A 16326-nucleotide genomic window follows, 5' to 3' on the forward strand; every position below is an offset into this window, starting at 1 on the left:
ATTTTTACATTATTTATTACATTGACGTTTAGTCAAAAACTTGGGACAGTTCCGGCTGGCCTTTGGCCTGTCCTTTTGCGTGGAGACTGGCAAACACCGCCTCGGCTTCTGTGCGGCCCAGACGGCGCATTCGGTCGAGGTCGTCGTCCGCCAGCTCCTCCAGCTCGGCCGACAGCGCACGGCCGCTGTGTTCGTCGCTCACGATGCTGTCCGTGCCCTTGCTCTCGCCAATGAGAAGCACATGGCTGTGGACGTAGTCGAGGTGCTCGGGCCGAAGGGGCGTCCATCGCCGCGCCCGGAAGGACTCGCTGATGCTGTTTTGTTAGCAACGAACGGCATGTGGAACAGATTGTGCAAATGTACAAATATACCAATATACATACGCTTTCGGATAGTCTGGCCCGCCGCCGACCATCGAGCCGCCGCCTGGCATCGGGTACGCCGGATTCTTGGTGCTCACGATGAAGCAGCCCTGCTTCGCGGCCAGGCCGAGCTGCTGCTGGACGGCACCGAGCGTCTCGGGCACCGTCAGGACGTAGGCCAGGTGGCTCTCGCGGCCGGTGCTGATGATGGCGTAGATGCCCTCGCCAAACGCTGTGGCGGCCGGGACATGCCGTTGCTTGTCACCATCGCCATCGCCATCGCCCTCCCGGCTTCCATCCCGGCTTCCGGACAAAAACTCCGTTTGCAACTTGTCGTACGACGCGTCGGCCGCGAGCACAAACGCCATAAAGCGGTCGCGCCCGGTGCGCGGCAGCACCTTTTTGGGCAGCGCCAGCAGCCGCGTGTGGCCTTTGCCGTCACCACCACCATCCGTGTCGTCGTTGGCCTGCGGCCGCAGGACGAGGTACGTGCGCGCGACGTCGTCGAGGCTGCTGGGGTCGTCCATGTCGACGCGGGCGCGGAAGAAAAAGTAGATGTTGCCCTTTTCGAGAATGGCGGGCGCGTTCTCGTTGTCCTTCTCGTTGTCGTCCGGGCCGGCGTCTGCGTCTGCATCCGCCCCGCCCTGCTCGTGTGCCGTCTTGTGCCGTTTGCGGCTGTCTTTGGGCGACTGGCTGTGGTCGGCCGGCTGGTGCTTGTCGCCGGCGCGGGCATTGTCGCTGGGCTTCTCGCTTGGTTTCTCGCTTGGCTCATTCTTGACCTTCGCGCCACTGGACTTGGTCGTGCCGTCCTTGGAGTCTCTGTCTGTCTCAGGCTTGCTGCTCACTGCCTTGCCTGGCGCATTCGTCGTCTGAGTGCCGTGTCTTGTCTCAACCATTGTGGATTGCTGTTTTTGGTTTCGCGGAAGATGACATGGGTCGGCAACAACATAGAATGGAAAGCGAAATAAAGTCCTGGATGAAGTCAATCTGGGAAACAAGACAATTGGCCATCAATGGCAATGTACACTAATCAATAGACAAAGGACACAGGATAAAATGTCGCTGTCATGGACTTTGTGTGACGTCACTTTCGGAAATAATTGAAGCCGCAGTGATGGCGTAAAATGGATGTCGTACATCTTGCACCAAAATCGACTGCTGAGTATGCCGTCTTCACGCCGTTTAAGAGTCAGTCGTCTTATTGGACGTAGTTGTATTTGAAAGTAGGAGTCCAAGTGACCCATTGTCAAAAAACCTATGTACAAGATGCGAAACAAGATGTGACCTATATGTCGCCTGCTAGCATTTTAAGACAAAACCAAATGCTTGTCCAGCTCTTTCCTACCACAAAATACCAAAAAACCAAAAAATTTAAAAAACCCAATGGTGAGAGAATGCATGCAAACGGCAAGCAGAGAAAAGGCGCAAAGAAAATAGATGTAGGGAGAGACAACCAAACGCAAAGCTAAAAACAGTAGGCCCTTAGCCTAACTTACACTAGAAATAAACGGTTTTATACAAATGCACAACGTCCCCATCTCTCGCATTACATGTACCAGTATGTGCTGTATGTGCTGCTGTATGTGCTGCTCACAGAGTATATAGCAAGCCTCGAGCCTCGAAGGCTGCTTTCATACCGTCGTCCCGCCGCAGTCGGGGATGACGATGCCCGGCTTGAGGTTGCGGTTGACGTCCATGATGCCCCAGTGATCCTCCCAGTTCTGGTCGCCCGAGTCGTACTGGATCTTCCATGGCTCGTCAAACGCCTCGAACCAAAAGTACTCGGTCCCGTTCGTCAGTGCGTCGCACACCCACGTCGACAAAAACGTGTTGATCTGGGAGATGCCGGCCACGGCCGCATCGGGGCAGACCGTCAGCGTGGACCCGGAGCCGCAGTCGGTGCCGCCCTCGCTCGGCCACCCCGTCTCGCTGATGATGTTCTTGCTCTTGTCGGACTTGAAGAATGCACCGTTATTCGTCTCCCAAAAGTTCCATGTCCAGGCGGCTGCATCATTGGCGTTCACGCCGCCAAAGAACGGGTGGATGTTGGCCATGACGTAGTCCGACGCCTGCGACAGCTCGGCATCCCACACCGTGCCGAGATCCGACGTCGCGACGGGGAGGCTGATGCTCATCGACGACATGTTCGTGCGCACCGACTGCAGCAGCGTCGACAGCTGGCTCGTCGTCATCTGCTGCCGGAACAGAATTTCGTTGGCGACAATGATGCCCTTGAACGGGTCGGCGCCGAACTTGTCGAGAATGTCCCACATCTGCGCGAGCTGCCGCGCGTTCGTCGTCTGGTTGTTGTCCTGCCACACGCCCATCCAGATCTTGACTGTGTCCTGCAACTTCAGCTGGTTGATGGCGTGGATCGCCATCTCCGTCTGGTTGCAGTCCGTGCCGTACAGGCGGATCGTGTTGGTCAGCTGCGACAGCACGGCGATATCCCGTGTCACGTTGTTTTGCGACGGAGGGTTGGCGAGACAGTCTGGGAACTGCGTGTTGATGGGCGTGTAATCGACGCCGGGGAAGATCTTGTGCAGGTTCTTGTTGTTGAGCAGCTTCTGGATCTCGGGGCTGTTGATGTCGAGATCGCCGTTCTTGTTAGTGTCACCAGAAGCAGTGCCAGACGAATCGTTACTACCGCCGCTGCTGCCGTCCTTCTTCTTCAGGACAACACCAAAGACAACGCCCAGGACAACGCCGGCAATGACGGCGAGCGCGATACCAATGATAATGGCCCACTTCCAAATCTTCTTGCTGTGACTTTGTTTGGTGAGCCATTCGGACTTTTCGGGGACGCCACCGCTGCGACCCAGGTTGTTATATGCGCCGCTGTCATATCCACCGCCACTGCCACCGCCACCTGCGTAGTGAGAATGGCCGTTGTTCAAGGCATTGTAGCGTGCACCATTTGACGAGGCGACGCGGTCGCCCATGAGGCCATCCGGAGAACCCCCCATCCCTGGTGCATGCGAATACTCGCCTGCATTGCCGTGTGCGAGAGCCGCAGTTGCTGCCGGTCCTGCAGCTGCCGCACCGACAGCGGCAGCACCAACAGCCGCCGGACCAACCGCACCACTGGCAGTCCCGCTACGGCTGCTTTTGGTGCTGTAGCCAGCCAAGCTCAGCATGGACGTTCTTGCATTACGACTGCGGCCGTACTCCAGGCCGTCGTCGCCATCGTCTTCAATCTCATTAGGGTTGACATAACCAAGTGACGTGTCGTGCATGGAGTACCGGTTGTACGGGTTGTCCGTGTAAACGTCGCCACCGAAATTGCCGTGCGGGCTCCGTGACGGCGTGCGCGTTCCCGGTGTCCCAGCGCCCGGAGGATACGCCGCACCGCCAAGGCCTTGCAGGCTTGACCTCGAGTCCCTGTCAACGTTGCGCCCGCCTGAGCCTCCATACGCCGGACGGAGCATCTGTGGTGACGGCTGGCTCTGCTCCGGCTGGTCGTATGGGCCATTGTATCCGCGGTATTGTTGCTGTTGCTGTTGCTGTTGCGACTGCGACGGGTAGGGTCCAGCCTGGTATGTGTGTTGAGGATACCCCGGTGGCGGGGAGCCCTGATAATTTTGCTGCATTTGCTGCTGCTCTTGCTGCTGTGGTTGCTGCATCCCACTCATGGCCGCGACTCCGCTCTCTCTTGGGTTACGATCGGCGACGCTGTAGGCAATACCAGCCATGCCACCCGCGGCAGACTCGCTAAAGTTGTCGGCTCCGGGTGTGATGTTGGACGGCGGCGGGAGCGGCGTGGCCAAGGGCTGGCGCGTGCCGCCGTGCGGCGGAGGTGCAGGAGGCGAAATGGGGGAGACGATGTCTGCCGCTCCGCCAGCGAGTGCTGTCGTTCGGAGAGGCGCGGCTGCGCCGAGCTGACGTTGGGCGGCGAGCTGGTGGTAGGCGCTGTCCGGGTGGAAGACGGGGTTACGGGGCGTGCGAGAACTGGACGGCGGGTAGTGGTTATGTTGTTGACGGTCTTGCCGTGGAGACGCCTGCGCTGGTTGTTGGTAGACAGGCGCCTGCGGTGGTTCGTCGTAGTAAGGTTCGTGCTGTTCCAGTTCGATGTGCTGTTGGTGCGGTTGTGTTGTTTGCAGGCGGCGAGATCCTGGGGAGCGCTGGTTACTGGTATTGTCGAGAGGCTCCTGTTCATCCGGTCCAGAGGACTCGAAGGAATATTTGCGAGGCATGGTGGTGTTAAAAGGGAAAGAGGACGAGGGCGAGGAGGGGGTAGGGGGTAGTAAGTCCCAAAGCGGAAGAGAAAACCGGTTTCAGTGATCAGGCTGCTCCGCAGCAAATTAAATATGACAAAGTAGAGGAAGACAGGAGGAAAATAGATGGACGCGGCGGCCAAATGGAGACAACGCCACAAGGTAAATGGCGAGACAGTCGGCTCAACCGATCAACACTGCCTGTGTACGAGGCGGCAGGAGAGTTAAGTTGGGGGGGGGGGGGGGGTGCCAGGCGGGCTGTTTGGCTGAACGGTCCAGTCTGTTAGCATCAAAGTCTGGCTGAACGGTGCATGCAAAAAGCAAAAATACTTGAGACAGGTCGCACGACACCGCCAAATGGAGCGCCGGCGGGCGAGACGTACAGAGACAGCAAATCTAGTCGCAGGCGAGGAGGGTCATATCCGCGTTCCCCTTTCTGGCGCTGTCATGGGACGAGCTGGCAGTCCTGTTGTACGAAGCACACGAGTCGTACGGAAACGTCTGCCAGGGCGACAAGAATGACAGCATACAACTGCCAGGTTCTCAAACCTTAACGAGGGTCGTGTTAAGGCTTGGCAAAATGGCCGGGACGAGCAACGGAGCAGCGTGGGTTAATGCGCTCGTAAAAAGATCGATGCGGCTGTTTGAGGCAGAGAGAGAGAGCCCGCCAACGGCAGGACGAGTGAGCTCTTACCACCTACAATGGCGGAAACGGGGGAAACGGGCGAAATACGAGGCTGATGTGGCGTGAGTAAAAACGAAATGAAGAGCAAAAATAGAAGTGCCCAAAGGGGGGTGTCGAAGCAGGAGAAAGGGGAAGCGAACGATGGAACGAGCAAGACACTCGCGACAGATAATGAGAGACGAGACAAGACAAGACCAACAAATGCAGGAGGAGAAATGACAGGCAGTCGAAAGGACGAGGAGAGAGAGAACGAGAGCGGATGAAAGTGGATGAAAGTGGATGGAATCGACTGGGGATGCAGGGCGGATGAGACAACACCAGGACCACGAGCTTACCTTTGCTGTGTCCAGACTGGGGAGAGACTGGGGAGCGCTCGTGTTTACAACTTTCGAGCGGCGCTGGATGGGGTTTGTCGTCTCGTATTGTCGCTAGTTGAGCCTCTCACTACTAGCGGATGGCTAGTGTTTCGGGCGACGTTGCAATCCTGGACCAGCGCTGGGTCGTGTTTCCTGCAAGGAAGAAAGCCTGGGTTCTTGGATGCTTTCAAAGTTTGATGCGCAAGGACAAAGAGTGACTGCGAGTGTGCGGCGTGAGGAAAATCGTGAAGAAAATCGTGAGAGAAACCGTGAAGCTTGAACTTTTGGGTTGTCAATCCATTTCCCTTGTTTCCTGGTGTTGCCCCGGGAAAGGGGGGCCGTTTAGGGCGATGGACGAGGCTCTCCTCGACCTGCTTCAGACCCTGGACAAATGCAACCTTGGTTCGTGCGATTGTGTTTTGGTGGTGCTGGGGTCCCTGGGTCCTTGATGTGTGAGGAGGCTGTGCAGAGTACGAAAAGGCGAAAAGGACCCAAAAAAAGAAACCGGGGCAGAAAGGGCTGGAATGGGCTGAACAGGACCGTACCTCGCAAGGCCGCCCCGAGGCTGACAGTGTCCAGAAAAGCTCGCTGTGGGAAGGAACGCCTCGTACTGTCCGTAATGTGCGTAAAATTACGACCAACGCCGTTTCGGAGAGCAAATAACGAGAGGATCGTTCCTGTCGGTTTCAGACGAGGGGGATTGGAGCGCTTGGCCAAGAGGAAGGAACACGACTGTTGCGAGGGCACAAAAACGCGTAAATATGGTAATGGCAGGAAAGAACGACTGAACAATGAACGCACGCCGAGGAGTGGCATGCTTTACTCTTTTACGTCGTAATTACGCCCTCGATGACATTTTGAAGACCAAGCCCAAGCCACCTGAGGAAATACAAAGGCTGGGCATGATCGCCGCCCAGAGGAATGCTGAGCCTCGTGGCTGCCAGAGCGACGGCGACACGCAAGGGAACTGACGTCGTGCGTCTCCTGGCAGTGGAAGAAAGCTGGAGGCAGAACGAAAGGCCCCTGGAGCCATCAGAAAAGTGCCTGGCGCAGCGGCTGAAAGCGGCTGGCGGTCATATCGTAGAGTACCGATACCTTTTGGTATGTGTGTACACAGCGGTTCAATGAGTATCAGTACATAGCTAATTTGGTACAGTCCAATTTAGCAACTGGACGTGCGCTAAAACAGGGGAGAAGTGGGTGTAGGTGACGATCGGTTGGCTGAGCGACCGAAAGTGGTAAGAGCTAAGCGCACGTGCGTCGTGGCACTGAGACGACCGGAGCGACCACAACTGCGAAAGGAAGACCAATCACACCAACGGACATTCTTGCAAACGTTCAAAATGATCGTGAGTATCATGATGTTTACGGAATACGCTGTACATTCAATTCACCGTCAACGAACACCAGTAACTTCGGCGCGCACACATCTACGGGATATCTCTTAACAATCAGACAACGAAACACCAATCGACAGCCACCTCACAACAGCCACCGTCACCACTCATATTTGCGGCGGCAAGGAGAACCCGAGACTGGCATCGCAGTCGTTCCAGTTGCAGGCCGTGGGTGTCATCAGGAGAAGCAGCTCATAGTTGCTCCACTCTTTGCGTGCGCTGTCAAAGCGTGTGGTTGGCGTGCCGGGAGGCGCACCGCGGGCGCCCAGGTCGTCGCCGTCATCACCGACGGAGGCACACGCCAGCGCCTGGGACAGGCTGGGCGCTGCTGTGGGGGACCCGAACGAGTCGGTGGCGCCGCCCCACGGGACGCCGCGGGCAAGCTTCAACTTGGCCGCGACGGGTCGCCCCAGCGTCACAAATTGGAACTGGCACAGTAGGTACTCGAGCGTTTTGTAAAACACCTGCAACTTGGGCGCTGCGCGTGCTGCCTCAATGTCCGTCCGGGTCGCCTCGTGAAGGCCGGCCTGCAGCCGGTGGAACCGGACCAGTTTCGTGCCCGTCTTGCCGAGCTTGCCGCTGCTGATACGGCCACCATCCCGCTTCAAGGTCGCGTAACCCTCGTGGCTCAGACGGCCGGTCTTGATGGTTGTCAGCGGGGCAGGGTTGGTACCCTCGACCAGGATGGTATCGGAGCAGCGCGGGGATGTCCACCGCTGAGGCCCCTCGCCGGCACCGACCGGGCCTGGCTTGATGTGTATGTTCTCGAATGCGCGCGTGACATCAGTCGGCCTGACCGCTGTGTCAATGGATATGTGTTGTTCGGGAGTATACACCGCCTTGCGGAAAAGTGGGTTGCTGTCGTCGTGCCTCACACAGCCAAGATCGTCATCGTACTCAGTGCAGGAGGTGCGGTTCATCTCCTGTTCACCGACGGCGGGCCGGAAGAAACGGTAGCCGCGCGCACGGTATTTCTGGATGCATGTTTTGAGTTCTTTTTCTGCTTTTCCAAACGGCACATGCCAGACCAGCGACATCTTTTGCCGAGCCAGATCGTAGTAGAAGTGGCCGGCCGCCCAGCCACTGATGAAGCACTGCACATGCGTCGCATAATACGTGTCGACAATGTACTCCAGCGGTGTCGACGCCTTGTGCTTGTCATGGTGGCACTGAAACAGCTGCACCTTTTGGCGCAGGCCGCCCGGCGGTGTGATGAAGCCGTTGATCAAGTGCACTGTGTTGTTCGGCGCGTAGCCGTAGCCGTGGTAGGCCTCGGGCCCGGTAGGGACAATGTCGGCACCGTCGACCTCCTCGCTGGTCAGAGGACGCCCTGTGTGTGGGTGGAAGCCGCGATACTGCATGTCCTGTAGCAGGATCTCTTCAAAGGCATAGTTTGACCCCGGTTCACTCGAGGCAGGAGGATGGTCCTGTACGACTTCCACGTTGACCCACGACCGGGCATCCGGATCCGTGTGCACGTAGACGAAACTGTGCAGTCGCCGGTACAGCGCGAGGGCCTCGACGGACAGTGCCTCCGGCGCGTCGCTGGCCAGGTGCGATGGCAAGATAGGCATCACGGATTGCGCCCGGATGAGTGCCGACGACCCGGCCGGCTTGCCGACCAGGCCAAACAGTTCGGCCATGGAGTCCTGCCACCGCACACCGCAGCGGGCGAGGGCGTCCATCATGCCAAAGACGCTGCCTTTGTGGCACGGCACCAAAAAGTCCCAGTCCGAGACGGGGCCGCCGAGGGACTGTCTCGGATGCTCGATGGACCCGGGCACAAAATACTCCAGCGCGCGTGACCCAGACAGAACACAGCCGAAGTCGGTCATGGCGGCCAGCAGATACCGCGCATATTTGAAGGTGGGCTGCAAGTACCGCTCTGGGTCGAGCCGCGAGTGGCAGGCCGTCCGAATGCGGCGGGACATCTTGGCCAAGCTCAGTGCATCGCCGGCGCTGAGGTACCCGATGATCTGCTCCAGGAGCTCGAAGCTGAGCTTATCCATGGCACTGGGTAGAGGGTCGCCAAGGACGAGAGTGGCAAGTCGAGAGGAAGGAGAGAGAGTGTGTGTGTGTGTGAGAAAATGCAATCTGATACAAGATGCGAGAAATGAAAAGCGTCTATCTAATTCCATCAAACCGGGCGACAATCCCAACAAAGCGACGTATTTCCCAGGGAAGCAAATGCAAGGCAGAAAGCACGGTCATGTCACCCCGGTCGATTAGGCCTGGCTAGCAAAGGAGGCGTCTGATTTGGCGCCGCCATGATGTCACGTGCAACATTTGTGGTAATGCAGCTGGAAACACGGATCTTATCAACAACAGATAACTGATGTCAAGGGTGTTTGAGGTGGAAAGCAGATAGAAAAGAGGGTGATAATGAAGTTGTGTAAACAAAGCCAGCCTGCTGAATAGCGCTTCAACCGGGTGGCGATGTTGTTCGGCTGTCTTTGTAGTGGGAAATACGGAATGGTTGTCCCACTTTAAGTTTATCGATATTCTATCTTTATTTTTATTTTTTATTTTTTATTCTTTTATTTTTTTCTTAAAAAACTACTGTCGATAAAAACAATAAAAACGAACATTTGACACACCACAATCATTTCTCAAATCATTGGTATAGTCTGAACAATATAAAATCATTTCCGGTATTTATTAAAACCCTATTTCTTATTCCATACACGAAACCCACAACCTTCATGTAGTCCAAGTCCATCAAAACAATACGCCTTAGCGTGTTGTGTAGCCGCCGTTGGGGAAGATGGTCTGGCCGGTGATCCAGCCGCCCTCTGTGACAAGGAAGCGGATAATGGGCGCGATGTCCTTTACATCGGTCAGGCGGCCGCCCATAGCCTGGCTCTTGTGAAAATCGACAGCCTCAGGCGATTCTTGGGGATAAAAAAACGGGGTATCAATCGGGCCCGGACCAACTGCGACGACACTGATGCCGCGCGGCTGCAGCTCCTTGGCGACGCCGCGGGTGAAGTGCTCGACGGGGGCCTTGGAGCCGGCGTAGGACGTGTAGAGGCCGGTGAAGGCGGCGAGCAGCGACGTGACAATGGTGACAATCTTGCCGCCGTCGGACACGTGCTTGGCGGACTCCTTCAGGATAAAGAAGGCGGCCTTGCTGTTGGCGGCAAACATGTCGTCGTATTCCTTCTCGGAGATGTCGACAATGGGCTTCTTGAGGACCTTGCCGACGGTGTTGACGACGATGTCGATGCGGCCAAAGTCCTTGAGGACGGCTGCAAAAATGTCCGTGACGGCCGAGGCCGTGGTCAGGTCGGCCTGATAGAGCTTGACCTTGATGTCGGGGAAGGCGGCTGCGAGATCTTTCTGGGTCTTTTCGGATTCCGCCTGGGAGCCGGGCGAGTTGTAGTGGAGCGCAAGGCTGGCACCGAGAGGCGCGAGCTCACGGGCGATGCCGGCACCCAGGTTCTTGCCGCCACCGGTGATGAAGGCAACCTTTCCCTTCAAAGACATGGTGAATGCGGGTCGGTTATGGTGTGTGGTGAGGTGGTGAGATTCGGGTGGGATTGTTTGTGGGGTTCGATGATCGCGACGGACGTCTTGGATGAGCTTAATCAAACAGCAGTTGCTGATGGTGGATGTTCAATGTTGCGATGGAGATGGAAGAGATGGTGGAAATGCAAAGAGTCTCTCTCGTTTGACGATTGACGGGTGCGAATGGACAAAGGCGCTTTTATACTGCGAGAGTACAAGACATTGCGTAATAGACATCATGTAGCCTGGCACTTTGCGCTTCTAAGCGCACGTATCGCATCTTTTTCGCCCAATTGAGTCGAGCTACAGTACATCCGCCCGAAAGAAAGGTGCGGCACATTACCAGAAAGCTAAGATCTACTGTACCGGCCGAGACCTGCGCAGAGAGGTTTGTCGGAGCTGGACGGATTGGCGCGTTTGGTGGTCGGAATTAGAGCAACAGAGTTACGCCTAATCCGGGTTTGAGCAGCCCAAGACGCACTCGGCGACGCAGATCTGCACGCCACCACTACCAAGATAGCTCCTGTTGGTTGGGGATGAATCACACACAATTCCATCGCCCTTCACCAAGCCCAAAACACACGTACAAAAAAGCCCGTGGCTGTCGTGGCGAGCTGGAGATACCAGCAGTACCAGCAGTACCGACAGTTTCGGTGGTAACGGGGCCGAGGTCGATCTCCGTGTTCGATCTCCATATGTATACATTGCGTCAAGTCCGTGCTGCATTGCGCTCAAAAGGTGTATCATTGCGGGCTATGTCTGAACTAAATCACTTTTACTCTCCCTTCACAACCGGGATATCACTGCCGCTCACAACTTTGAGAACACCGTCGCCACACTGCCACTCATCTCAATGAGGGTGCTCTTGTTGCGCAGCCAGGCCTCCAGGCCGCGGCGGCCGTTCTCGACACCCAGACCGCTCTGCTTCCAGCCACCCACGGCCATCTCGGCCGGCGACTCGCCCCACGTGTTGACCCAGGTGATGCCGGCTTGCAGGGCGCCCACGACCTGCTGGCACTGGTTGAGGTCGCGGCCAAAGACGCCGGCGGCCAGGCCCAGCTCGGTGGCGTTGGCCCGCTGCACGGCCTCGTCGACGGTGTCGTAGGGCAGGATGCACAGCACGGGGCCAAAAATCTCCTCCCGCACAATCTTCATGTCGTCGGTGCAGTCGGTGAAGACGGTCGGCTGAACCCAGAACCCGTCCTGCAGGTCGCGGGGGACCCGGGGGATCGTGTCCGGGCGGCCCAGGCCGCCGTGCAGCAGCGTGGCCTTGTCCGTCTCGATGCCGTGGCGGACGTACGCCAGGACCTTGTCGCGGTGCGTCTGGCTGCTGAGCGGGCCAAAGTTGGTGGCCATGTCGAACAGGTCGCCCGCGCGCACGTGCTGCATCCGCTGCAGCAGGGCCGCCTCGAATTCGGCCTTGCGCGCCGCCGGCACGAACACGCGCGTGCCGTTGGTGCACACCTGGCCCGAGCTGTAAAAGTTGGCCATCATGGCGCCGTCGGCGGCCTGGTCCATGTCGGCGTCCGGCAGCACGACCAGCGGGCTCTTGCCGCCCAGCTCCATCGTGACGTACTTGAGGTGGCCGGCCGCCGCGCCCGCCACACGCCGGCCCGTGCTCACCTGCCCCGTGAAGCTAACCTTGGCAATGGCCGGGTGGGCGGCCAGGGCCGCGCCCACCTCGCCGGCGCCGTAGACGACGTTGAACACGCCGTCCGGCACGCCGGCCTCCTTGTAGATGCCGGCGAGCGACTGCGCGTGCAGTGGCGTGAACTCGCTCGGCTTGTAGACGAGCGTGTTGCCGGCGGCCAGGCACGGCGCCGACTTCCAGAGGGCAATCTGCAGCGGGTAGTTCCACGCGCCAATGGCCGCACACACGCCCAGCGGCTCTTTGGAGGTTTGCACAACGGCACCGCCGGCCCCCGGCCGCAGCGCAAAGTGCTCGCCGTTGAGGCCGCCGGACGCAATCAGGCCCGCGTAGTACTCGAGCACGTCGGCGCCCGTGACGACGTCGACCGTGGACGTCTCGCTGTAGGGCTTGCCCGAGTCCAGGGTCTCGACGCGGGCGAGGGCATCGTTGCGGCTGCGCAAAAGGGCGACGGCGCGGAGAAGGATGCGGGAGCGTTCGATCGGGGGGGTGGCTGACCAGCCGGGGAAAGCAGCCTGGGCGCTGGCGACAGCAGCATCGATGGCCGCGGGAGACGACGTGTGGATGCAGGCGATGGGCTTGTTCGTGCCGGGGTAGATGGAGGCGAAGGAGGAGGTGGACGAAGACGGCTGGGGCTTGCCGTCGTAGAAGGTGTGTCGGTCAGGTTCTTGAGGCTGGGACATTGTGAGTTTTCTGTGCGTGATGGGAGCGGTCGAGGAGACGGTCGAGACGGTCGAGGAGGCAGTCGAAGGTAGTCTCATGCGGATCGTCGACAACGTCCAAGGAAAATAAAAATAATAAAATAAAAAAAGTAAAAAAATAAAGACGGCGTTCAAGTCGAGATCAGCAAGGAAACTGTCCCAAAAAGGCAATCAGAAATGATGGGCAACTGCCAAAGAAAAGATAGGATCCGTATTCGGAGACCGCAGCAAATTCCCGTGGCGGGAAGAAAGATTGTCACCAACCGCGAGTGGCGCTGTTTCAATACGAAAATTTGGTGTCGTATTCCTCCGCAGTAATTCGTAGAGGAGATACGAGGGTAATTACATACGCGAGGCAGAGGAGGCAGAGAGAACATCACAGTACGAATACGCAAACAGTGAGGGGCAGGCGGTTGAAAGAGCGGGTGCAGTGACGTCACAGCGCGCTAGAGAGCAAAAAAAGTCTGCAGTACGGAGTTACAGGGTGTTTCGTAGCATTGTTGTGCTGCAGAAATGGGGCTAAAACGTACTATGGGGCGGCGGCGGGGCCGCTATTTGGACCAAAGACCCTTTTGCAAGGCTCTCCACTTACAAAGGATGGCGGCGACCCCACCTGGTACAACTGCCTCGACACCCTTACAAGACACGCCCAAACGGCAAACACCGTGCGACGACGACGTGCTGGAAGAGACAAGAGCCGACATGAGATAGCTAGCATATTCCCGGTCTGCAGCACAGTTGCAGATGCTGTCCAGTCGGCGACCAGAGGAGGTCAAGTGGTGGTGCCAGAAAAGCTTGAACGGTGAGCCAAGAAAGGATGCAAAAGAACGGGCCAAACCAAGAAACGACAAACCCACAAACCAACAAACCAACGGTCTCTTACTTGCGGGGACATCATTGCCGATACGAAGCGGAGGGAAAGGAGAGGAGACGCTGCAGCCAGGATGGCTCGGTGTAATATTAGCGTCAATGTACCTGCTGTCACCTGTCGCGTGTCTTCGACCAATGTTGACCGAGATTTTTAAGTTCTCCATTGGGAATGCGTGTGGTTTGTGTAAGTGTTAGTGTGCGCGAGTTTGAGTTCAAAGAGATCAGCGAGCAGGGGACCGTTGTACCTGTCATTGTTTTTTTTTTTTTCATTTTTAGACTTTGTTTTTAGTCTTTGTTTTTCCACTCGACTGGTACCTTTTAAAGTTCCGAGTTTTGCTGTCGTTTCACAGCGTTTGCTTCGCTTCTTGTTCTTCTTTTCTTTTGTCTTGCCATTCTTCTTCTGTCTGTTCTTCGTTTGACCGGTTTGTCTGTCGTAGACAAGCTTCACATTGAGGTCATTCCCATCTTCTTCCCGTGCTGCTTCCCGTGCCGCTTCCCGTGCCGCCTGGACCCTGAACTGACGTGATCGGACCCCTCTTCGTCCTCGACTCGTCTACCTGCTCTACCCCCCTTCCCTTCGATAGCACGACAGCCAAGAGCGTCTGCCTCCCTCACCCACCCACCACCCATCATGACGACCACCTACGTTGCTCCGTCGCAGGTCGACGACTTTGACTATGTTCTCGTCGGTGGCGGCACTGCGGGCTGCGTCATTGCCTCGCGCCTCGCCGCGGCTCTGCCCCAGAAGAAGATCCTGCTCATTGAGGCCGGCCCCAGCGACTTCATGGACAACCGCGTCCTCGACCTGCGCCAGTGGCTGGCCCTGCTCGGCGGCGAGCTGGACTACGACTACGGCACCACGGAGCAGCCCATGGGCAACTCGCACATCCGCCACTCGCGCGCCAAGGTCCTCGGCGGCTGCTCCTCGCACAACACCCTCATCTCCTTCCGCCCCTTTGCGTTCGATCTCCAGATCTGGCAGTCCATGGGCGCCAAGGGCTGGACCTTCCCCGTCTTCATGCGCGCCCTCGACAAGCTGCGCAACACCGTCCAGGTCGTCCACGCCAACCACCAGAACCAGCTGTGCAAGGACTGGGTCGCCTCCTGCAGCGCCGCCCTCGATATCCCCGTCATCCACGACTTCAACCGCGAGATCAAGAGCAGCGGTGCCCTGCGCCAGGGCGTGGGCTTCTTCTCGGTCAGCTACAACCCCGACACCGGCCACCGCTCGAGCGCCTCCGTCGCCTACATCCACCCCATCCTGCGCCGCGAGGAGCCGCGGCCCAACCTGACCATCCTGACCGAGGCCTGGGTCTCCAAGATCAACGTCGCGGGCGGCGACGAGGTGCTCGGCGTGGACGTCCGGCTCAAAGACGGCTCGCTGCGGACGCTGCGCGCGCGGGTCGAGACCGTCTTGTGCGCCGGCGCGGTCGACACGCCGCGCCTGATGCTTCTGTCGGGCCTCGGCCCGCGCGAGCAGCTCGCGCCCCTCGGCATCCGGGTCGTCCGCGACATCCAGGGCGTCGGCAAGAACCTCGGCGACCACCCCGAGACCATCATCATCTTTGAGCTCAACAAGCCCGTCCCCGCCAACCAGACCACCATGGACTCGGACGCCGGCATCTTCTTGCGCCGCGAGCCGCCCAACGCCGACCAGGGCCGCGCGAGCGCGGCCAACCCGGCCGGCCTGCCCGACGGCGACATCGCCGACGTCATGATGCACTGCTACCAGATCCCCTTTACGCTCAACACCGAGCGCCTGGGCTACGACGTGCCCAAGGACGGCTACGCCTTCTGCATGACGCCCAACATCCCGCGGCCCCGCTCGCGCGGCACCCTCTACCTCACGAGCGCCGACCCCAACGTCAAGCCCGCGCTCGACTTTGGCTACTTCACCGACCCGGAGGGCTACGACGCCGCCACGTTCGTGCACGGCATCCGCGCCGCGCGCAAGATTGCCGAGCAGGCGCCCTTCAAGGACTGGATCCTGCGCGAGGTCGCGCCCGGCCCCCAGGTCCAGACCGACGAGGACATTAGCGAGTACGCCCGCCGCGCCGCCCACACCGTCTACCACCCCGTGGGCACCACCCGCATGGGCGACGACGCGCTGGCCGTGGTCGACGAGCGCCTGCGCGTGCGGGGCATGCGGCGCGTGCGCATTGCCGACGCCGGCGTCTTCCCGACGATCCCCTCCATCAATCCGATGCTGACGGTGCTCGGCGTGGCAGAGCGGTGCGCGGAGATGATGATCGAGGAGGCCAACGGCCGGGCCGATGCGCGGCTGTAGATGCGCGGATGCTTTTTGTATATATACCCTGTTGGAAGGGCGTCCAGCGGACGCGCAAGCTATGACCGCAAGCAATGAACCGCTTTTGAAAGCTTGCAAGTGAACATACGTTATGATAGCCATTCAAAAGTAATACATAGATTGTGACATATTGCCATAAATAGGGATGGATGGAAAGCGTATGTAAAATTTGGTCATCACGTTGTTGAACCCACACGTGATGATCTGGATCGCGACTTCCTTTTTGGGAGAGCTCAACGCTACTGCCCCAGCCCACTAAACCCCCAAACCATAATTTT

The 16326-nt window shown here is 58.3% G+C and overlaps 6 protein-coding genes across 6 annotated transcripts; 1 reads left to right on the top strand and 5 right to left on the bottom strand.

Moving 5' to 3' along the window:
* Positions 1 to 28: 28 nt before the first annotated feature.
* Positions 29 to 1258, bottom strand: SPSK_04347 (BTB domain transcription factor; the record flags this gene model as incomplete). Its single annotated transcript, XM_016731155.1, has 2 exons — positions 29 to 314; positions 384 to 1258. 2 exons carry the CDS (start codon positions 1256 to 1258, stop codon positions 29 to 31), a joined length of 1161 nt encoding a protein of 386 aa, XP_016585998.1.
* Positions 1259 to 1993: 735 nt separating this feature from the next.
* SPSK_04001 (O-glucosyll hydrolase) lies at positions 1994 to 4555 on the bottom strand (the record flags this gene model as incomplete). Its single annotated transcript, XM_016730816.1, has 1 exon — positions 1994 to 4555. One exon carries the CDS (start codon positions 4553 to 4555, stop codon positions 1994 to 1996), a length of 2562 nt encoding a protein of 853 aa, XP_016585999.1.
* Positions 4556 to 7121: 2566 nt separating this feature from the next.
* Positions 7122 to 9023, bottom strand: SPSK_04105 (uncharacterized protein; the record flags this gene model as incomplete). The annotated part of the gene is made up of 1 exon (XM_016730916.1): positions 7122 to 9023. The coding sequence occupies one exon, from the start codon at positions 9021 to 9023 to the stop codon at positions 7122 to 7124; it is 1902 nt and encodes a 633-aa protein (XP_016586000.1).
* A 724-nt stretch (positions 9024 to 9747) lies between these two features.
* SPSK_04528 (short-chain dehydrogenase) lies at positions 9748 to 10500 on the bottom strand (the record flags this gene model as incomplete). The annotated part of the gene is made up of 1 exon (XM_016731332.1): positions 9748 to 10500. The coding sequence occupies one exon, from the start codon at positions 10498 to 10500 to the stop codon at positions 9748 to 9750; it is 753 nt and encodes a 250-aa protein (XP_016586001.1).
* An 831-nt stretch (positions 10501 to 11331) lies between these two features.
* Positions 11332 to 12852, bottom strand: SPSK_04247 (betaine-aldehyde dehydrogenase; the record flags this gene model as incomplete). Its single annotated transcript, XM_016731058.1, has 1 exon — positions 11332 to 12852. The coding sequence occupies one exon, from the start codon at positions 12850 to 12852 to the stop codon at positions 11332 to 11334; it is 1521 nt and encodes a 506-aa protein (XP_016586002.1).
* A 1519-nt stretch (positions 12853 to 14371) lies between these two features.
* On the top strand, positions 14372 to 16027 carry SPSK_04199 (GMC oxidoreductase; the record flags this gene model as incomplete). The annotated part of the gene is made up of 1 exon (XM_016731010.1): positions 14372 to 16027. The coding sequence occupies one exon, from the start codon at positions 14372 to 14374 to the stop codon at positions 16025 to 16027; it is 1656 nt and encodes a 551-aa protein (XP_016586003.1).
* Positions 16028 to 16326: the final 299 nt, after the last annotated feature.

This window comes from Sporothrix schenckii, assembly GCF_000961545.1.
Source record: "Sporothrix schenckii 1099-18 chromosome Unknown Cont47, whole genome shotgun sequence".
Lineage (NCBI taxonomy): Eukaryota > Fungi > Ascomycota > Sordariomycetes > Ophiostomatales > Ophiostomataceae > Sporothrix > Sporothrix schenckii.